Source organism: Pseudopodoces humilis, chromosome 4 (genome assembly GCF_049639895.1).
Source record: "Pseudopodoces humilis isolate 2021_Gansu_Grassland_sample_001 chromosome 4, ASM4963989v1, whole genome shotgun sequence".
Lineage (NCBI taxonomy): Eukaryota > Metazoa > Chordata > Aves > Passeriformes > Paridae > Pseudopodoces > Pseudopodoces humilis.
The window spans coordinates 42,513,417-42,537,209 of NC_142203.1; the positions used below are offsets into that span (position 1 = coordinate 42,513,417).

The 23,793-nt window shown below is 40.7% G+C and overlaps 1 protein-coding gene across 1 annotated transcript in view; it reads left to right on the plus strand.

The window, feature by feature from the left end:
• The first annotated feature begins 4,500 nt into the window (after positions 1-4,500).
• The window catches only part of LOC102103304 (guanine nucleotide-binding protein G(q) subunit alpha), a 115,064-nt gene continuing 95,771 nt past the window's right edge, over positions 4,501-23,793 (plus strand). Inside the window, exon 1 of the mRNA XM_005522645.3 lies at positions 4,501-5,007. Coding sequence (XP_005522702.1) covers positions 4,872-5,007 — 136 coding nt within the window. The 5' untranslated portion in view covers positions 4,501-4,871. The remainder of the gene's footprint in view (positions 5,008-23,793) is intronic.

The following is a 23,793-nucleotide window of genomic DNA, read 5'->3' on the forward strand; positions in this document are numbered from 1 at the left end:
AGAAACAGCAGGTGCCAATACTGAAGAAGTATTCCTTTTCAGTCAGTGGCCATACACTGCAGTATCAGCTCATACTCTACCAATTTATTAATGTAATTTGTGTCATGTGGCTATGTCAAGTGTGGTGAGACTTTTTGCTTTGTTTTGGGTTTTTCGTTTTTTTCAGGGTTGAAATTTATGATACTGTTCCACCACATTTGTGTAGAACAATACAGGAACAACTGGCTTATGCAGGTGATCCAGCAGCTTATTCCCACAGAAGTGGTGGTCTGGATCACACTGTGCCTACTAGACGTTTTCCATGAGAAGGACTGAAGGGTCAACTGAAACTTTGTGAAAGACAATGCAAATCCTTAAACTAACAGCAAACTCTGGGAAAATACCCAGTCAAGCAAGCAAGCAAGCAGCCAACCAACCAAAAAAAATCCTAACGACCAAAAAAATTCCCACCCAACACAATACACCAGATCAGTTCCGCGCACAGCTAGGGGGCCAAATCATGCGGCTGGCAGCCTGTCCTGCGCCTGTGGCACCCCCGCCGTGCCCCCCGAGCGCAGCGCGCTGCGGGACGCGCACGGCCGAGCGCGCCGCACCGGGAGCGCTGTGACGGACAATGCTGGCTCCCGGTGCGGCGCGCTCGGCCGGGGGCGCGCCCCGCACCGCGCTGCGCTCGGGGGGCACGGCGGGGGTGCCACAGGCGCTGCTCCGCACAACACCCCTCTGCTGGCGCGGGGGAAAGTAATATTAAAGAGATGCGTCTGAAGAACAAAAGCGTTTCGAAAAATACTTGAGCTTTTTCAGAGATGGGCCATCCATAAGAAGCTTGACATGCAAACAGGTAGAAGGAAAGAATTTTCTAAAATTCCACATAAATCAAGTGAAAAGACGCGGGGGGTGGGGGGTAGGGGGTTAACTCTTTCCCAGTCCTTAGCCTGTACCTTAGCACCTTGGCGGGCACCTTTTGCTTTGAAATACGTAACACTGAGAAACATTCAGAAGATAATTTGTCAAAACTACACACACTGGAACAAATGGATATCAGTTGAAGGAAATTGCAAATACTGGATGCTATTAATTTAACAGCAGAGAAACAGCAGACACATTTTATTTGGGTTTTTTATTTCCCTTAGAAAAAGAAATAAACAAACAAAAAAAACCCCACAAACAGAAAACAAACAAAAAACAAACAACCCAAACAAAACCAGCAAACAAGAAACTGATTAAGAGGGCATACTGGAAGGATAATTTGCTCAACTCAGACATACTGACAGCCTCCAAATTTACTGGAAGCATTCACAAACAAGACTGGGATGTACCTATGCATAACACTGTGCAAGTATCTTCTTAATGCACAATGGCAACCAAAAAGCACTCACAAGATATCCCATTGCTTAATATGGGAGGCTTACTAATTATGAAAGTCCTATGATGTTGCTATACACAATCTTCTGTTTTACTGCCATGTGAGTACCAAGTTCAGATACCATTTGGAACCCATCAAAACATCACAGGAAACCTGTCTTAGGCAGAAGAGACAGAGGAGAGTGACAGTAAATATCTTCAGGCATATGGAAGGAAGAAATTGAAAACTGGGATAGATTACTGCAAAGAATGTTACAGACATGATAAAACATAGTGGTAGTTTCCAAATTTTTACAGTCTTATTAGTAAGAAGACCAAAGACACAAGGTGTTTTATACCGTCTTTTCTCCCTCTGTCAGTCTCACTTTTAATTTCCCCATGGCAGTAAGCAACATTAAAACTTTACACAAGCAATGGGTTGGTATGAGCCATGCAGTGGAGAGTGCTTGGATAGAGGAATATGATACTAGTGCTATAGGGAGGCTTATCAGGAAGTATCTGTCCAGGATTGGGTAACAGTATGGATAGTATCTATGGATAATAATTACCTGTATAGGTAATAAAGATTTCTGTCATTTACTGATAGTCGTTATTAGGATAAAATATTTATAAAGGATGTTTCACATTTCAAAACAAATGCCAACCATTATGGAATTGAGGTCTGGAAAGAAATTTCCTCATAGGTTTATTATCATGTAATTGTCCGTAATGGGGTTCTTCTGACTTCCACTTAGTCATGAAGCAAATGAGTAAAACAGTGTATAATAGCTATCTGCTGATGCCATATTCAGGACTAGATGGCTCAGCCATTAAAAGTCTGAAAACATCTATCCTGTAAATATTTGAAATCCAGTTATATCAATAGAAGTGGTACATAAAGATTACAGTTATAGTCAGTGGGGTGTCTTCTCTCATTAAAAATGCAAAATTAAATGACAGTTCTGCATTTAACATTTTCTATATGCCTTCTATACTGAGCATATAAAACAGTTAAGAAAGTTTAGTCTAACTTCTTCCATCGCAGACTATTACAGTTTTTATTAGAACAGTGTGCCTTCAGTTTTGAAGAGGATGTTGATTCTGTTTACCTAAAGGTTAGAAAGTCATTGACCTGTTCCTTACAGGTCCTAACTTTTTTCAAGAAGTGATTCCTGGAGATTGCTGTGGATTTGGACACAATGTACAAAACATCCAGCAAGTATTTCTTGTGAGCTTTACCATGCACTCACCTTTACTCTTTTGGACTCTGGCATTTAGAAGAAAACTTAAGTATTTATCTGGAAAAACCTGATAATTATTTTCTTGAAGTAACCTCCTCTCTTTTTTGTTACTTGTTGTCTCTGCAATTCAGTGTTGGCACTTTAGAAATCTTAATTGCATGTAATATTAATGCATCTGGGACCAGAACACAATACAGGTGAATACATAGATACATTTATATCTTACATACAGGTTTTAAAAGAGAGAATATGGTTTGAATGAAATATAATCTATTCTTAATAGCTGGAACTATCCAATTTTGACTAGAAGTCATTGAATGGAATAAAGAAAAAAGATTCCAAGTTGAATCAACCAGTTTTATACATTATATATAGCAGTACAATATAGATCCATGGGGAAATCATGCATTTTTTAAAGCAACGATTCTGTTCATGCTCTAAAAATTTGACTGAACGTATTATTTTCCTGATTGTTTTATTCTTTTATGTTTATTCTTAACTCCCTCATTGTTTTACTCCTTATGGCTGACCTTACTTAAATAATTTTGTCAGTACATATGGAAGCTTTTAAGAAAGAGCATATGAATTTCAAAACAGATGTCAGCAGGTGCTGGTGAGGTATCAGACATGGAGCTAGAAGACAGAAAGTGATGTGCCTTTCTACCCATTACCTAGGCTAGTACCAGATTCACAGCCGATTTGGCAACATTCCTAGATACAAGTAGCTTGAAATGGAGGCGGACAAGGAAAGCGCAGGTGTGGGAATTCTGTGAGTAGTTTATGAATTCACAAAAACTAGAAGGTGCATCAGTGCATTCTACTCGATTGTATGCCATCACTCTGGGGGCTACCGAGAGCTAGGTGGGGAAAGCTTTCCAGGGACTGGGCCTGAGGCAGGGGCTGGGTCGAATAGAACTCACCGCAGCCGAGTATCGGCCACACCGGTGGCGTTCCGTGGGGTGTCCCAGCGCGTTCGTGCGGAACGCACGGCTTTGCCTTCCCAGCAGGGAGTCAGGGCGCTAAACCTTCCGGGTGCCTGACCGTGTGAGTATGTCTTCCCATTCCGGCTAAAGGTGGAAAAAGCATTTTCGTCTCCTTATTCCTTCCTTCCTTCCTTCCTTTCAGCCGGCCACATTTTCCGCCAGTCCCTGCCAACCCAACTCATGTCTCCTAGAATGGGAACCGAATAAAAATGTGTGCCCACGACTAAAAAATAAAGAAGCGAAAGCAAACACGGCGTTAGGGAAGGCGCTGCCCGTCAGGACAAACTGGAGCAGGCACAGCTCCTCGCAGCCATTTGGCGTGAGAATCCTTTCAGTCTCTCCCCGCGCCTCCTCGGCTCTCGTCCGCCGCCGCAGGGCGGGCGGGGCGGCCCTGGGGGGCGGCACAGCGCGGGCGGGGGCTCGGCTGCCCCGGGCGCTCGCCCCCACCGCGCAGCGGGGCGGAGAGAGAGGGGGAGCGGCAGCGGGAGACGGGCCGCCATATTCCTGCCGCACCACGCCCGCGGAGCCCAACCATTTAAAAGCCGGTCGAGCTCGACCCCTGCTAGTGCGCTCGCTTCCCTTTCCGCTGTTCAGTCGGGGACGCGGGCAGGGCCGAGCCGGGCGGAGCCGAACAGCGGCAGCTCCCTACCACCGGGCTCCGCTTTCCCTCACCACCACCTCTCCCCCACCCCCCCCCCCCCCGCTTGGAAGGGCGAGCCGCCGAGGCAGCGGGAAGGAGGAGCGGCCGTGGGGAAGCTCTTCCTGCCGGGCAGCGGCGGTCTCCCCCACCCCGCAGGAGCCCGGCTCCCGCTCCGGGGGCGGGGAGCGGCGGGGAGATGTGTGCGTGTGTGGGGCGGGGGAGGGATTAGTGGGCATTAGCGGTTCCACGGCGGGTGGGGTGGTCGCGTCGGAGGGCGGCGGGGGTGTCGGCGGCCGCCAGGGACAGTCGGGGACCGCGCAGGTTGCGGGCGGCGGCAAGCGAAGGGGAGCAGCGGGGCGAGGGGCGGCTCGGCTGGGTAGCGCTGCTACTGCTGCCGCGGTGCATGTTTCCATATTGCTCGGTGCATGATTTAGAGGAGAGGAGGAGTTGGCAGCGGCAGAGAGCGGGGATCCGCGCCGCCAGCGGCCCTGCCTTTCTTCTTGCCCCTCTGTGGCATCGAGGCTGCTCTGCCTGCACGCCTGCCCTGCGGCGGCCCCCGGGCTCTCGGAGAGCGCCTGTGCCCCCCGGGGCCGGAGCGGCGGCGGGGTGCGAGTGTGCGTGCGGGTTTAGGGGGGGTGGGGGCTGTGTCTGAACCAGTTAGGAAGAATGACTCTGGAGTCCATCATGGCGTGCTGCCTGAGCGAGGAAGCCAAGGAAGCCCGGCGGATCAACGACGAGATCGAGCGGCAGCTGCGTCGGGACAAGCGGGACGCCCGCCGCGAGCTGAAGCTGCTGCTGCTGGGTGAGTGCGGGGCTTCCTCTGCTCGCCTCGGGCCGCTCGCCTGGGGCCGCTCGCTTCGGGCCGCCGCCGGTGCGCACGCCCCAGGTGCCACCGGGCTGCAGCCCGGGCATCGCCGCCGGCGTGGACTTTGCCGGGGCGCAGGCACCCGGCGGCGGGGATGGGGCAGCAGCGACATTGCCCGCGGTGCCTCTGGGCGCTCGTCGCCCCCGCCGCGGGTAGCCGCAGGCCGAGTCCCCGCCGCGGGGAACGGGGTGTGTGTGCCCGCCCGCGGGCATCGTCGGCGGGTGGGTTTGGAGTGGAACGTGAAGCGGCCTTCCAAAATGGAGAGGGAACGGAGGCTGGTGAGTGAGGGGGCTGCGGGACGAGGGGCAAATGTCGATGTGTGTGGGACAGCGACGGTAGCGAAGTGGATTAAGGAAGGGATTCGCAGGAGGAGTCACTGTGCAGGTCGATGGTGGCGGGTGTGATATCTGCATTGTTCCGTGAGCTTCGGGCACGTTAACTCACCGGTTGCATTTTTTACTGTGATTTTTATTTAATGAGGTACAGTGGGATAAGGGGCTTGTGCTCAGCTTGTGCACCGGTTTCTGTAAAGGAAAGGGAACGGCAAAGGCCCAGATGCGCATGCCAAGCTGATGGGTAACCTGAAGTGTGCACGATCTTTAATACCGTTGGAATACACCCACTGGTCAGGAAATAAAATCAACTAAGTGTATAATTTCTCTTTAATTATAACGGAGGTTTCTATTTTAGTACATTTTATGTACTATTTTAGTACATACTCTGCAAGTATGCAGAGGCGGCATTTACCTAATAGAAATTTGACTTACGTTAAAATAAGGCTTTCGAATTAAAATATGCCTGCCCGTGTCCGATGTGATGCACTAGGTCGCTTAGCTCCCTGGTAATAGTTCCTGCCTGGACTCATAGGCCTTTAAGTATTTTTGCACTACTGTCTGGTGTGTGGAGGAGTGAGTATGTTCCAAATGGATGTGGGATGTTTACAGGGAAGATTTCTTTTTTCTTGGGCCGCGTATATGGAAGTAGTGATTTATACTGGGGAAGTAAACTGCCTCTTCAGTGAGATAAGGCAAGTTGAAAGGAAAAGTTTGAATACATTTTAGTGCTTCTATGTGAATATGCAATTGTGTGAAGGTTATCTTCTGGATACAGAGAAGGTTGAGGTCTCTTAACTGGTCTGGGAGAGAAGTAGTGGACATGGATGCAGCACTCACAGTAATAATGTTCTGTCGGATTTTGGTTTATGGCAGTGCATGGTGTGACTTTCAAGATTCACAAAGAAGATAAAATAGATTGCCCTCACTTAATATTATGGATGTCTAAGTATGAGTAATGATAGACAGTCGCTTCAGGAGAGGCAGTTCGTACATTTGGTGTGTTACTCGGTCCAGATTTTTTTCTGTATGTTCTTGATTTCTCTTACAGTAGTGCTGGAGGCTTCTCCCAGATTTTCAGAAACATATGAAATTCACTGAATGAGACTGATATCTATTACCTAGAGAAGAAATTCAGAGATTAACTTCTGCAGTTAGGAATGCAGAACTTGAGCTGCTTTGCAAGGTCCTCCCACCACTAACATGAAGTATTGGGGTAGGTGGTGGTAGACTGTAGTCCAGTTATGACATTGTTTTGGACCAGATAATGTGTGGTGATTTGCAGACGAACAGGGGAGAAGCCAACCCATAGAATGAATTAGGGAAAACTGTACTGAGCTCCTGTATAAAGGATTTCTGTGTTCATCATCAGTGCCAGCTAAGAGTTCCAACAGGCTTGTGAAAGTGGAGGCATGATGTACTAGAGATCTAGAGGGGTGAGCTTTTGGCTGCATGTACTTAACAGCACATCTATATATCGGAGTAATAAAACCAGTACAGAAATTGTTACTGTGCACACATTTTTAGTCTTGTGTTTTGTCAGCCTCTGTCATATGTTTGGCTGAAACTGTATGTGCACATTTGGATTAACACTTAATGATCTTGTCGTGTGAAATGCAGTGTGTGGCGAACAGCTCTTGGTGTCTTGGTTTGCACAGAAGTTTCAATTTCTGAAAGAATTTCAGGGAAACTAATTTCATCAGTGGGTTTATTTTAAGTACCTTAGAGCACTTTTTTTTTTGTCTCTTTCATTGCTTCCCCAGCATAAGCAATTGCTCAGCTACTAAGTTTGTTGTCTGTATGAGCCATTCACATGGTTATGAGACAGAAAAAAACATTTTCACATGAAAATAAATCCATAAAAAATGATGAGGCTGGTAGCATGAAAGCCATTTGAACATGCTTTAAATAATCTGATTTTGTTTTTAGTACTGAATAGATGTTTACTGTCCCATTTCATCTCTTTCCCTTCATTTTTTAGGAGGAAAATCACTAGTGCTCTTTAGTTTTATGGAAGCATAAGCAAACATGTTTAGCTTTTTACTTTTTTTTTCTCTTTTTGGAAGTGCCAATTTCTCAGTCCTACTCTCTTAAGTATTGTGGGTCTGAAAAACCTAAGCGTGTTAAGGGTTTTTAAATATGGGACTAAGGAATATCCTTTGACTTGTAAAGAGCATACTAGTGCAGTTTAAGCTGAGCCTTGTTAAGTGGCTGTGCATGTTCTTCAGACTAGTTACAAGTGCAAAGTGAAAGGTATTATCGACATTTGAAGGCGCAAACAAGTGTATCTGTGCTAGGTTGTTTTATTATTATACTTGCTTAAAAATTAAGTGTACAAACATAAAAATGCAAGCTTTTTTTAAAGAAAATACATTTTCTTTATGCAGCAAACATAAAGAAAAAATTAATCTTTTTTGTTCAGAGGAAAAGGTTTTTTCCCTCCTTAACTCATGAAAGACACAGTGCCTTCTTGGAAGCTCAGGTTCCTCGTAATTGTCTCTGACACACACACACACACTGCTTTTAATGTGCTCATGATATCTTTTTTACTTTTCATGAAATCAAAGAGTTCAAAATCTGAAGTAATTCAAAATCTGAAGTAATTTGTGCAAAACTTTTACTGTGTGCTAAGATTATTTTTGGTATTAGTTTAAAAATAAACATTCTTTGATTAAACATTTAAATTTTAAACATTAAACTTTTAGGTACTCTTTTGTACATCATTACTTGAATTTTTATTTTTTTTTAACGTGTTAGAACAGGACAAAGTGTTTCTTTTTTTTACAGTTGTAATTGTGGAAAGACAGAATCCATAAATATGTACTGAAGCGTACTGCATACTAGTAGTTTCAACTAGCACAACTTGGCTGTAGTTTTTTGAGACACTTTGGAACAAATACAGTCTTCCACTGAATTTGGTTTACATCTGTATTTTTCAAACTCTTCTGGATGTCATTACTGCTGAACACTTCGTAAAACCCTGTGATTGTTCTCCAGAGCTTACAGTTGTTAATATCCATCCATTGTTTGCTGTTAGCTGTAAAAACACATTGTTTTTATAATTAGGGGAGGAAACAAAGAGGTGTTCTAACGTTTCATATCATTTATGCCACTGTGCTCTGCATGCTTTTATTTTAAGCATTTATGTACATACTTATATTAAAGTAGTATGAGCTATATACTTAGGTACATAAGTTTTTTTTAATACTTCCACGTATAATTTTTTCCTGCCATCCATGTACATTTTCCAGGGACTCAGAAAAAGCAGCATTTGAGCCTGCATGACAGGTTGTAGCCATAAACCATCAGTCCTGGACATAGTCTGCCTGTAGACTCTAGACATCAATATTGTATGCTATTTTCTTGCTGAGAAATGCCTTGAGTATCTAAGAAAATAATGTGCAAAGGGTTTGCTAGCTATGCCTATGTGTCTGTAAGCCCTGGCCAGATTAGGTATAGGAGATGTGTGTGACAGGGCTATTTTTTTGCAGCATATTGGTTGGTATTGTGTCACGTGCAAAGCATGTTTTTTTAAGAGTTAGGTGCTTCTTATGTTGAAGATAGTGAATGTGTCAGTGAAGAGACTTGCTTTGATTCAAGTGTCTTTCTATTCTCAGTGGTGTAGCGCAGAAAGTAAATGGACGATAAGCCATTTGAATTGGCATGAACAGCAGTCAGTCTTACGCCAAAAGATGCTTTTGAACATAAGATGAATATATGTATTATTTTTTAAACTCGTGTCAACAGAATTAGATGTTGAACATGCAGAACTTGGTGTAGTAACAGAGGCAGACTTTGTGTAGATAGGTTGAAGAGGAAATGGGTCCATTAAGCCAACAATGGCAGACTCTTGTTTCATGTAACTTCAGCTGGAGAAACAAGCTTCCTTATTTTTCTTTTAACTTGTATTTTTATCAGTCTGCCCTACTCATACTGAATTCTTTCGAACAATTTTAGCTAATTAACACAGTACATATTTACTACTGTAAAATGAACAGATAATTAACTTGCATCTTCATACATACAGACACTAGATAGGTAAATATCTCTTATTTAACAGAAGCTGTTTCTAAGGATATATAATTTCATTCTGTATGTATTAACATTTTGATGTATTCTCATATACACAAATATGTCGATATATATGAACATCTCTTTTTGTGGAGTAGGAAAACACAAATCATCATTTGGATATGCATGATAGTCTGAAGTACATATCTCCAGAAAATATTTAGGAACATTTAAGGATACCTGTGTGCAGCCATTAAAAAGGCTGCTCTTTTGTTTTTACTACTTGATAAGGGGTCTACACTCACCAAAGTTCATTAAGAACTAGTGGAGGGTCTGAGCAGTTAAAGAAATCAGACTAATGTAGCTTAATTTACATGTAAAAGAGCCAAGTGACCCCTAATTTGTATGTTACACTGACAAACAATGTTGAATAAATGTAGGATGAAAAATATATGCTGAGCAGAGAAATCTTTGGAGAATGGGCATTTGTGTGTGTGCTGCAAAATGAAGAAATAATAATTCTGCTCCTCTAGTTGCTTCAAATTAATTTTGTTGTTGTATGGTGGTAACAACAGTTTCATAGGGGAAAGCACTACCTTGCGATCTCTGCAGAACTAATCACAGAGAGGTGTGAAATAAAGTAAGGTAGATGTCCGAGTCATGGTGATTAGCTTTGTTGCAGCAATAGAATGCTTTAAGAAAAATATTTTTTTCTACCAGCTTCCTTAACCTGAATGGTAGAAGACTGAAGAAAATATGTTCTTGTACACAAATGCAGTGGTGTTCTTGTATACAAATGCAACTGTGTATGAACAGCTGTTCCTGATGAAATTACAGAATTTTTTTACAGTTATTTCCTGTAATTATCAAACCTGGCAAGAACAAAGAGCAGGAAAGCAGGAGAAAATAAAGGAGGAATTAGCATATAGGAAACACTAGGAAGCCATACACAGGGTGTTGGCCAAAAAGAAGGAAGCATGCCACAGGTTTTACATATCATTAACTCTGTGTGAAGACATTAGCTGTATTAAAACTGGAAGAGAGAAGTCCAAGAGATACCAAAGTTTTAGAAGTTAGAAGTTTTGAAAGCTACTGGGAGAGTTGTAGGAATAGCAAAAATGTTTATTCAGGCTAAACTAAAGTTTAAATCTGAGATGTTCTGAAAGCACATTGTTCCCTCAGTAAGTAGTGCTGATACTGAGACAAAACTGAAATGTGATTGTCTACAGATTTTTGTCCTCTGTAAGCTTTCAAAGGACAAATGGCATGGAATAATGCAACTACCTAATTTGTACACTCTACTTACTGTTTATCAGTAATGCAGAGTTTTATCCCAGAACCCTTATGCAGATGCAGTTGCCAACAGAAAAGTACTGCTGTTCATTTCATTCTGGTGTCTGAGAAGGTGGTGTGGCTATTCCAGAAACAAAAAGAAACTCCACCAAGCAATATTCCTCCTTTGTCAGTCTATTAAGGCATCTGACAAACTACTTTAATGAACTGTATGATTTAGGTGAGCTGCACTGTGTTGGTTCAGCTCACCTCCCTGTGGAAAGCAGATAGTGTGCAATACATGTATTGCTTGAATAAGCAACAAAACATTAGAAAATTTATGAAAGTGAAAGCAACTAGTGATTCAGTAAATTGAGAAGACCATATCACTGTTGCATCGGCAGAGCTGAGTCTGTTTGCCTCTGAGTACATGGATAAGATTTCTACCCAAGGCCCTGTTCTTACTGATTATCTGACTTTTGTTTTGTATGTAGGAGAATGCCATTCTGGTCCTTGTTGAAGTACTTTGGTACTCAGTTCCAGCTGTCCAAAGGCTCTTGAAAGATTTGTTTTTCCCAAGGGAAATTGTGGAAAGGGCAGTTAAAATTTGAAATACGTTATATTTCTCCCGTCTACCCCCAGTCTTCTCTTCACCAAAGAGCTGAGTGCAGTTAGATCCTTAAGTCTTCTGAAGTTCACGGAAAAATACAGGTCAAATTTTGGTAAGTATTAGCAAATGTGGATCAGAATAGTGTTTGCCCAGATAGGGTTAGCCACCTTTAAGTTAAATCCATACCATAAGGTTCCTGTTCTGTAGGAACTTGGTGTATCTGGATGTGAAAGAAAGTTAGCCTGTTAGAGATTCTTTGAGAAAACAGGAATTAAGGTAGAAATTACTCATTTAGTTCTATACAGACATGAAATCAACCTAAAGAGATCCTGTTCTTGATAATATATAAAAGCTAAGGTATAATACAGTGAATGTATTTTAGGTACACATTGAAGTTATCCTTTAGGAAAAAATATTTTAATTATAATATTTATTCTTATGGTACAGAATATACAATACTATCTAGTTTTGTTAGTATGTCTGTCACTGTACCTGAGCTATATGCTCACTAGACACTTGCATGAGCTTCTTGGTCCTTGGATAATTCATTGCTGTAATGATAATCTTTGTCAATAATCCTTACATGGAATGAGAATACTTCTGTGAGTTAAGTGAACTTGCTTTTATTTTCTTGTTCTATAAACCCACCACAGGAGAGTTTTTAACTCCTAAGTCGTTAAAGTTCATTATCTTGCTTACATTAGAGAATGTTGAAAAAGAATGCTGAAACGTATTCCAGCCCACATTTATGGGTGAGCTGTGTCATCCAGAAAGTCAAACAGAAGGCTTCTGAGATACCTGCTAATTCAGAAGGGCAGAAAAATGCAAAACACACAGAAATTGGAAAAGATGCCATCATTCTTCATGTTTTTGGGAACTGATCAGGCTTGGGAAACTGATGATCACATATGGAATTTATATTTTGCTCTGATAATGAATTTGCAAAGCACTGTAAGTGCCTTTCATTCTCATAGACCAGAGTAGCAAAAGCAATTGAAATTAAATGCTGAAAAATAAAGTCATCATTTAGATATCTTGAATAGATTCTTACACAACTGTCCAGGTATTTGGAGGATCTGATGCTTGTGTTTTTGGAGTGTGCTCTCTAGATGGTATTGAAATTAAATATTTATGTTGATAGTAAAACCTTTCAAAGATGGTTTGCAAAAAGAAACACTAAAAACAAAAACCAAACCCAGAGTACTCCTTTGTAAAATTTGTTTTAACTCATTTAATCTTTTGGGAAGGAAAATAATGATTCTTACAATACTTATCACTTGCATTTATGTTTGTTTGTTTTTAAAAAGAAAGTAATAGTAGCTTGGAGACAGAGATGCTGTGTAGTTGTCCTGGGGAGAAAAGGCCAAAGAATAAAGGACATATTCTTATACCTATATTTCAATAACTCTGGTAAATTCTCTTTTCCTTCTTTTAGTTTCTTGTTTTTGTGTTAATAGAACCTGATCCTTGGAAGTGTTTTCATACAGCAACAATACTCATGCTGCTTGAATCTCACATGTCCTGTGACAGCTTATTTTCTTGTGGGGTGATTATGGTGTATGGACCTGGTCATCTTCAGCAGTGATGGGATTAGTAGTTAATCCCAGAATGCAGGCCACCAAGTCACTCTCTTTTAATAATGGGCCAAGTCAGTCAGAGACTGACTTGGCTCATTATTAAAAGATTTAGAGATTAAAATCTTTTTATCTCATTACCATTCCCCCAGTCCAGTAAGTTGTCTAAGTGATTTTTTGTGGAAGGTTTGGTCTGGGAAGTTATAGGTATTACATGTCATGGCAAAAGGATTTAGTATAAAATTCTGTGACAAACACTTGAGAAGCTTTTTTAATCCCCCCCAAGTAGGGGAAGCCTCTTTGGCAACGTTAAAACTCAAGACAAAACTCAGGCTGGTCTTTACATCATGGAACAGATAGTCTTTAAACATCTGTTGAAACATAGGGAAGATAGGGAGGTATTCATTCAAGAGTCAGCCAGTAAGGCCTCATGAAGGACTAACTGCCTGATCTTGTGGCCTTCTATGGTGGAGTAACTGTATCAATGGACAAAGGAAGAGGTAAAGATACCATCTGTCTAGGCTTCTGTAGGACCTTTGATATGGTGTCCCCTCCCAAAATTCTTACTGTTAAACTGGAGTGAAGGAAGTTGGATGGATGGATTCTTTGATGAATAAAGAAATGACATGATGGCTGCATCAAAGAAGTTACGGTCAATGGTTTAATATCTAAGTGGAAACAGTAATGAGTGGTGTCCCTCAAGGAATCGTACTGTTTAATACCTTCATTATGATAAAAGCAGTGGGAAGTTGCAGCCTCAGCACATTTCCAGGTGATACCAGTCTGAGAGATACAGTTGGTTCCTTTGTTGGAAGGTAAGTTGGAACCTCAACAAGGTTCACCAGGGCCAAGTCTAAGGTCCTGGGTGTGTTGCCTGTGGGTTAGGACAGCCCCTGACATCAGTACAGTGTGGGGCATGAAAGGATTGAGAGCCATGTGCAGGGAGACTTAGAGATACAGGTGAATGAAAAATTTGACTTGAGACAGCAGTGCACACTTGAAACCTGGAAAACCAGGCCTGCATCAGAAGTCCGTCTGGGTGGACAAGGGAGGTGATTCTTGTATGGTGGGACCTGGAAAACTGCATCCATCTCTGTAGTAATCAGCACAAGAGGGACACACTTCTAAGTGAACAGAGCTCAGAAAAGAGCCACAAAAAATTATCAGAGAGCTGAAGCACCTTTTACGAAGAGAGTCTGAGATAGTGTGGGTTTTTCAGTCAGCAGAAAGGAAGGTGCCAGTGAGACCTTGGAACAGCCTTTCAATATACCAGTTGTATATATAAGAAAGCTGTAGAAAGAACTTGTTACCTGGGTCTGTTAGAAGATAAGAAGTGATGGTTTTGAACTGAAAGTGACTAGATTGAGACTGGACTCACAGAAGAAAGCTTTAACAGGGAGGCAGGTGAGACACTGGAACAGGCTGCTCAGGGAAGGATGTGGATGTTTTCCTTGGAAGTGTACAAGGCAAGGCTGGAGGGGTCTTTGAGCAGTCTGGTGTGGTGGGTGGCATAGATGATTTTTAAAGGTACCTTGCAGCCCAAACTGCTCTTTGATGCTATGATTGGACTGCTGTGGTAATAAGTGATTTCCTGAAGTCTAAGCTGTTGTACATCTTCCTAACTTGATAACTGTAAGTGCTTTATACATGTATTTTTTTTTCCCCGTATGAAAGTGCAAAATGCACCTAAACATACTTCTGTTTTTCTTGGTAAAGAGAGAGTATTGAAAAGAAATAACATGAGATTTTTTTCTGTACTGTGTTCAGTTTCTTTTTGGTCTATGTTTATCTCAGCACTGAATTGGTAAATTAAAGGAGATAATAAACATTTAGTCTGAGTGATGCAAAGATAGATTTCATTTAGGTGACTGTCTCTTCTGGTTTAGTAGCTTATTTCATAGAAAAGCAGAACAGACAATGTAGGAGTAAGTTTGCTTTCATCTAAATGTAAAACTAGGTATTTTCTACAGACAAAACAAAGATTCATTAGTATTGGTGTATTTCATTAAATGGACTAACAGCATGCTTCATGGAATAGCAACAGTTTGGGTGGGAAAGGATCTTGTAAGTTCCAGCCCCCTGCCAGGGGCTGCACCTTGCACTGGGCGGGGCTGCTCAGTGCCCCATACAGCCTGGCCTTGAACACTGCCAGAGATGGAACAGCTTCTCTGGGCAACCTATGCCAGTGCCCCTCCACCCCACAGTTAACACCAGTAAAATGGCTTGTCTTACAATCCTTTAAGCTTGGATTTTAATGCTGTTGGTGTTCATAGAAATCCAGAAACAGTCTCTGCCTAGAACAATTTTTGTTCTCTTGGGGTTTATTTACTTAATTGCATTCATCCTTTCCTCTTACCTGCAAGGGAAGGTAATAGTGAATTCAGATTCACTTTGATTTTGTTCTGTATTTGGCTCCACAACATAATACATTCGTATTAGTTATCAGATTGAATTAGGGTTAAGAACTAGACTCACAGTAATCTGAAGATTTTGATGTTTGAACCAAAACTACACAAATAACGAGAGCAGAATTTGCTAATAGCTTAATTATGGCTGTATTTCCTACACCAAATGCAAATACATCAACCTCTGGTGTTGAACAGTGAAGTTAGTATGTATACCTTTAAATTGTTTTCCCAGAGAAATTTATGACACAAACATTCTCTGGGTAATGACATTCTTGTGGTTATTTTTTTTTGTTTGTTCTATTTTGTAAATTTACAATCACATTAGTTTTAATAGTGCAGTTTTCATTTGGTTGTTCTCAGAAAATGCTTTGTCTGAATGTTTTTATTTACAGGCTTTTTTTGGTCTACAGCTTCATGTAGTAAAGTGAGAAGGATAGATTTAAATATTTGCATTGCATTTTCTGTCTATGGAGTTTTCCTATTAAATAATATAAACCAGTAAAGCAGGAGGAGATTGTCTTTTTGTTGTTTAAAATGACAAAATATGGTGGGACTTTTTTAATGCGTAATTATGCAAAGTTACTATATATGACTATATGACTTGTCAGACTGCTAGGGCATAGTCTTTTGTTAGAATTGCTTAAAAAAGTGGGGAAAAACTACCATGAAAACACTTTGTAATGCTTTTGCCTTATATTTTAGTTCTTTTCAAGGACTGACAGTATTTTCTAGAATAATCAATAGATGCAGAAACATGTGGTCACCTTCTGTGTCTGTTTTGTCTTGTTTACATGATACCAAGCTACTTCTGCTTAGTGACATGGAATTTTCTAATACCTTCCCATTTCTATGCAGCTTTTTTTTTTTTTTTCTGTAGACAGAGGATCAAAACTCTGGGGATGTAGTCAAAACAGAGCCATAAGCAAGACAAATGTGTATTTGTTGATTGAGTGTAACTGTCTTACTTGAAACAGTATTTCAACCTACCAATCTAGACTGTAGTTAGGTATAGTGATATTAATTGTATATAACACTGTGCTCAATAACTCAGACTTGTTGGTGGGTTTGGAAAGGCTTCTTTTTGAGGGTATTTATGATGGGGTTTTCTTTTTTGTGTGTGTGTTTTTTGAGAGGGTGGTATGTGGTTTTTTGAACCAAAATGGTTGCACAAAATGCCAGTGACCTGTCTGATAATCTCTTTCTTGATATATTATGGAATTTGTTTTCTGACGTTAGGTAAAGTATAAGAAGTAAAATAACTGCACTGATAGTTGTTTTTTTCAGCTCTTCATAATCATGAGCATTACACTTATTATCAACTTCGAGGACAGAAAGAAAATCATCCAGTATTTTGAGGCTTAATCTGAATGATTCCATAGTTCAGTTCTAACTTTGTAACTGTAGAGTGGATTTCATCATCCTTTAATTGTTTTTGTATCTGTTTTTTGACTTCTTTCTAATTCAAGGTCAGTACTGAAGTACAGATCATGAGAATTGAACAGTGATGTGTATATATTTTTTATTGTAAGTACTTCTGGATGAAATACAACTATTGAAGTGCATTCAAGGAGTGTAACAGCCATGACATTAAACTCTTCATGTTTAGATGACTGCTGTAACTCAAATGCTTTTCTAAAAAATTGCTTTTTAGGGTGGGTTTAGTCATTGTTTGACAAGTTTATGTTTAATAGTATTTGGATACACAGTATTTGCCTCTTGCTGTTTTACAGATTATTCTAATATAGTTTTTAGCATCATATCATCATCACTGTTTACCAGTTCATAGCTTTTGCATCACCTGCGACTACTGTCAGTAATAATTTCATGTTTTATTTTATCTCATGGGTGAAGATTTTAAAGCTTTTTAAAAGTCTTAATATTGTTGGGATCCTGTTTGGAAGACAGTTGTCTGTTGAGGACTTTTGCCTGTGTAGTTTACTACTTAACTGTTTAAACAACTGTTAGTGAATGCATGTTTTGTTGGTCTGTTGTACGATCAGTTGCTTAGCAGATGCTCAGTTCTTCAAAACCACTGACTTTGTGCAGCAAACCATCTGACTACGGTAACTCCATTGGTCTTGGTATGCAGTCTCTTTCTCTCACCCATTTTTCACCCTTTGGGTTTTTTTTGGGTGATGGTTCAAGAGTTTCAAGTCAGTATGCCTTCCTAGTCAGTCCTTCTAAAATCTTTGGACCCTCTGACTGACATTCTGACTTGAATAAATCCTCTGTGTTGTTGGTCTTCAGTGGGCACCCTTTCATTGTCACTGCAAATGTGGTCTGTGCTTCCCTGAAAGAAAAAAAAGATGAAAATTATATGGGTGTTTTTCTGTGTTAATAAATATTAAGTATTCTACAGCAGCAGTTTCATGAGGGAACGGTGTGGTTTGTCATTAAAAAAAAAAAGTGAAGTCTTACTTGGAGCCTCAGAGGTCTTCATTTGACTTTTTCTCTTAAAAATGGTTGAGATTTCCATGTTTTTGGCTTACCTATTTAAATTCTTTTCTTTTAGTTCCTCTCTTATCCAGGCTGGTTTATTGTTTCTCTTTTTTCTTTGTATAATTGTGGCTGTCTAGGCTACTTCATAAAATGATCTGAAATGACTCCTGATTGTTCCTGTTTTAAATCTAAATCCAGTTTACACTTTGAATTCTGTCAGGTTTTGCTAAAGTAGCTGTCATGAACACAGTGTGCTTATAACGAGCCTTTACTACTGGTGTTAAACTTCTTTTGTTTACACATGGCAAATGGTGTACAGTCATAATTATATGCTCCTGCAGTTACTTGTGACTGTGGTTCCGACACATGCTCCATTTCTTAAGAGGTATTTCTGTATGGTGCTTTTCTGGTTTAGGAATCACAATTTTTAAACTTGCAGAAATACCAAGGTAATTTGCTTGAGGCCTTTAGCATCAGTTACATGGCCTTAAGAAATTATACTTTTCCTTTTCATGAAAGCGCTAGAGAAGCCCCGCTTGACTTGACTAGTCTGTCAGGTGTGACGGTCATACCTGTGACTATCATCTGCTATGGCATTGGCCTTTGTTTCTGTTTTTCCCTATTAGAATTTAAACCAAAATCATAAAGATCACTGGCTGCCAGCCAATTCTCAAGTATAAAATAAAGCAAACCACTGAACTTCAACTGCTGTAAATATTTTCTTCAGTTATACCTCCTTTTTCAAATTGACATCTATATATCAGCAATTTTGTGGGTTTATTGCCTGTCTAGAATATTTGTACAAACAGTTCAACCTCTCAATATTATTTGATTATTCATTTAATTGTAATCCCTCTTCGACTTTTTTGCTAAATAAGTGCACTGCCCTCCCCATCCCCCTCTTCACTTTCAACAGTGCAAGGATACTCTGACATCTCTGATCAACCTGCCGTTCAGAATGTCTTCCTCTTCTAACAGTGGAAATTGCCCAAATTCTATAACTTCCATCTTCCACAGAAATCAAGGGACTAGTCCCCAGCCCAGAACTCTGTCATGTATTCTATTCCTTTCCAGGAGTTTATCTCCAGGTTTTTCTGCTTCCTTCTGGTATAGGACAGTAATGTTTAAACTGTGTGTCAGGATGTTAAATGCTGGGTGTTTAGGTACTTACAACTTAAAAGGTTCAGAGTAATTAATCAGATGGGAGTGTACTTCAGGCGCATGTACCATATTGCTGTCATTATTTCTATTAAATAGCATTAAAGGGAGCAATCCCTTGGAAGTATTTGCAGGGTCTTGCTTGCATCCAGATAGGGTGCAGTGTAATGATACCAGAATCAGTCTGTGCCTACGCCTTGGTACCTGCAGGCTTCTCTTGTGTACTGCATGTGCAGTGGTCATAGCTCATCCACCTTGGGAGTGCTGTCTGGCTATATAGACTATATACAGTGCTTGGTGAATGTTGGTAGCAGCTGCTTAGCTCTTGTGTGAAATACGAAAGCAGCTTTAGGTTGTACCTTGAGGACCACTGGCTCTAGAGGTCTGCTGTAAGGAGTTCAGCATCTTCTGCAGAGGCCTTAGAAAGTGAGTACTTCTGAAAATTCAGGAAGAACTGGACGTTCCAGGGCTTGACTGCAGTTGGAATAGTCTGGGATACTTACAGGGTACTTTCTTCCAGTTACCTTCCCTCATCTAGGTGTCAAGGCTTTCATGAATAGATTTATTCTTACAAAAATGAGGATTTGAGGCGCATAGGTCTACTGCTTACCTGTGGGACTGTTTTCTTGTGTACCTATGGAGCTCAGAAAGTCCTTATATAATTTTCAGATGGGTGTCAGCGCAGCTGAAGCATGGTCAGAACGTGACACTGTACTGATGCAGATGCAGCCTGAATACTCTGGGGAAAAGGTTTCCTTATGAAGTAGAGAGAGCACTTAGCACTCTTTTCCTTTTGCCTGGTGGGCTGTGAGTCTGATGTTAAGGTTGCCAGTAACAAGAGAGATAGGTGTGGAACTTCTGGAGGGATTCAAGCAAGGAGTGTCTATGGTAATAAAAGTTCAGCCAGCTGAAGAGAAGACTCAGAGAGGATATTACCAATTTATGTAAGTATGCAAGGGGAACTTGAAAAGAGGACAGAGACAGGTTCTCTTCAGTGATGCCCAGTGATAGGGCAAGAGGCAATGGGCAGAGGCTGAAACATAGGAGATTCTGAACATCAGGAAGCACTTTTTCACTGAGAGGGTGACTGAGCATTGGCATCAGTTGCCCAGGGCAGTTGTAGCATATGCCTTCTGTTAAAAAACTTCTACCCATGGTCCTGGGCAGCTTGTTGTGGCCCTGCTTGAGCTCCCTTCTGGCCTCAACCAATTTGTGATTTTGTGAAATACAGGGACAGGGACAGTATTTTGTGAAATACTGCAGCATCATCTTGCAGGTATGGATTAGCTGAGTCATCAGTTCACCCTGACCTTTAATCATACAGTGTGGGGGAAATCCTATGGGAGTTTTATTTCATTATGCTGCACTTGCTTTATTCTGTACAAAAAACCATTTTGTAAGTAGTCCTGGACCACTGTGACCAGTTACTTGAGGGGGAATCAGTGAAAATACTAGTTTTGCAGTTCAGTGGCACAGTATGCTCACAGTGGCAGTATGCTAGCATGCTTTTCCCAAGGCAGTCACCTGTGCAGCTTAAGTCTGTCTGGGAAGATAGCAAGGTAGCTCATTACCCTGAACTGTGGGTTGATACAGGTCTGTCTTTCAGCTGGTCCCTGAGTAGCTACAGGACTGACACAGCCTGTAGCTTCAAGCACTTGGTTGTAGGCTGACTTCTGGGCAGTGTCAGTGCTTCTGCTAATGTCACATCATTATCCATAATTACATAGGGTAGTTGTGGTTTTAGGTGTTTGACACATTATTTATTATAAACTAAGTAGACACAGCAGGGTTGAAACCCTCCAACTTGGAAACACACTTTGGCAACATCCTGAGACCATGTGTAAGCTAGGTGCACGATGCTAACGATGCATGTAAGCCCAGGTAAGTACAAAAACATCCTGGTAAGTGGCACATGGTTGTGATTACAAACTCAGTTTTTTTCGTGGTACTCGAAAAAGATTCTCTGTCTGCTGTCAGTAAATTCCTTTTGCAGAAGACAAGTTATTTCTGGATAAAGTAGCAGAAGGAAAAATATCTCATCTCCTACCCTCAAAATACTTACCACTGGTAGAAGTGTGCTGCAAAGTCAGAAGATTATTTGCAAAGGTGAATGTTAACTTGGTGTGTACATTCATGGAAGAAAGAAACGGATAAGACTTGTGATTCTCTACAAAGGTACTGTAGAGTACTTTTGTACATTTTTGTATATACAAAAATTTGTATTTTGTGCACCAAATATGTGTATTCTAGAATATGTACAAACAAATTCTTAAAAGCCTGTCCAGTCAAGGTTGACAAGATTGGGAGTAAGGAAGAAGTGCATGTACTGCCAGTCTATAAACCTGCCATGCTCGACCAGGGGGAATAGCAGAGCAACCAGCACCTGCCTTGGCTCTTGGCAGAGTTTTACTGTCTAAGGTGACAGGACTTTACTATGTGGATGCCTGCTAGAGGGCCTGGTGGCTTCCCTTAGAGGATTTGTGGGCATGGTGGTGTGGGATAGAGGGTTTTATATAGCGATGCACCCACTTCTGAAGTAACAGTCCTACTCTGTCCTTACTGCTTTCTTTAAGAACGCCCCTCCTAGCTAGTGTTTGAAGATGAGCCTGTACCCTACAGTTGAGTGATGTTGTGGGTCACATCTCCTGTGTCCCTTAAGTACCTTAAGATCTGCTGTCTTGATGTCTGCTGGTGACTCTGATATCTGGGACAGTGAAGCATGAGGGAAGCTGTGAAGCATACCTTAGCTCTGTCTGCCTTGTCTGTGCTGCAGGGAGAAACGGAGATATTGGCATGGTCTTCTGGTAAAACATTCAGTACATTTAGAGAGATACAGGACATTTGTCAGGCTGCACTGGAGCTGGAACGTTGGCCCATCCATAGGTCTCTGTTTTAAAGACTGGTACTCAGTGCTCCTGTGGAAACTAGGCACTGAAACCCATGAGGAGGGCTGAACCTTAGCAAATGAGTATGTAGCTGTGTTTGGCGCTCTGCTTTCTAAAAACTTTACTTTCGGTGTTATTTTCTAAAAATGGACTCTTGGGTTTATTTTCCTCTTGTCATAACACTGTGTCATGTTGAGGATTTATTTGTTAGGTGTTGGATTTTGGTTGTCTTTGAAGCTCTTAACTTGTAGAATTTCTTTGCATCCAAACCTGTAAAATCAAATGATGGCAAGTTATCTTCCAGGCTCTCCTGAGATAATTCCAGTAATGAGTCAGCTGTTTATGGATACGCTATTTTCTTTTCTTTCTTTGTGAAAACCGAAAAATGGAAGGAAGGTAAAAGCCATTTGAATACTGGATTATTTTTTTCCCTGTCCTTTCTTAATAGTCTGCTTTAAGTATATAAAAGCCTTTGCCTCCTACAAAGATTTTTCTTTTGTTCTTACCCATTCCCCTTAGAATAAGGTATGTTTTAAAAAAACCAAATGTCAAAACCAAAAAGAAGAAAAAAAGAACGCATCCTTAGAAAAAACAAACAAATCCCAGAAAACAAAACAAACCAACCCTCTTCCATGTTATGAAGTTACCTCGGAATATATCAGGTTTTGCAGTTGTAAATTAATTGTAGATGAAGAAGAAACCTTCCTGCCATTCTTCCTTTGGACTCGCCTTGTTAATGAATCTCCTTTCACAGAGAAGGGAAAAATGATCCTCTTCAAAACATCAAAAGTATTTTGAAACAGAAAACGCAAAAAACTTGCAATGCAAATTTTTTATTGCTTTCACCATAATTTTCTTCTCAATTTCAGGCAGCCCTTTAATCAGCAAGCAAGGTAGATTATTTTTCAGATTGTATGTTATGACATAAAAGTCACCTAGGAGTATTTCCTCTTTTTCTTAAATTAATGGTATCTCTGTTACTAAGTATCTTGAGCTGCTTGCTCTTCCCAGTAATCTCTTTGTAATTATAGTGTTATGAATTACATTTCAGAATGATACTGGAAATGATACCAGGCCTTATTCCTGGATCAATTAATGAATCCATACCATCATTTCTGAAACACAGTCATCATTCAGACTGATCTAGGGTTGGGTTTGGTTGGGTTTTTTCTTTTTTTCTTTCCATTTACTTCGTAATGCTTCTGATACTGTAAATTACAAGGGAATGACAGCATGTTGCCAATTTTGCTGGTTTTCTGCAATCCACTTAAGATAATCATTACAGTTTGGATCATAATGCATGATTCTTTCCTAAATGATAAGGCTTTAACTCAGGGCTTCGTGGATCATTATCTTACCTTCACACAATAGCTTTTCTTTTTGGAAAAGTCATACTGAAATTAAATTTTCAAGTAGGGAAAGTAGAAAGGTAGTAGTTGTTACTTTCATAGGTGATGCTGTTTCCCCCTCTATCACATCACCCAGTTTATACAGTGAGATAGAAAAGCGGCTGAGGTACCAGTGCTTCCAAGGAGGCAGATTTTAGTTTACATTGGACTGGAAATGCTTACTTAGGACTAATAAGTTTTGCATTCTTAGCCAGTAGTGCCTAAATGTCTGAACTAAACTTCACATTTAAATATCTTTGGAACATCTTGTTACAATTCCATAAAAAGTGACTATTTATAGAAGTTCCTTTTCATTCTTTCTGTCATGTACAATCAGGTGCTTATGTTATTGATGGCACCAGTAGTTAATTTTTTTCTGAAAAACCTTACTGTGAAATGTATTTTAATGTTCTCTTTTATTTAGTCTAAACTATGTAGTCATGCTGGTATTTGGAAGTAATTTTGACTAATATTTTTGAATGTGTACATAAAAGGTCCTATCACTCCTCTAAGCATCTATTTAAGGACACTGAAATTCATTAATTTATTTTCAGTACATCCAGCTTCTTTAGTTACTGGTTTCTCAAACTGCAGCTTCTTCTGGCATGCTTGGACACCTGATTTGTTTATTTTAGTATTTGTTTAT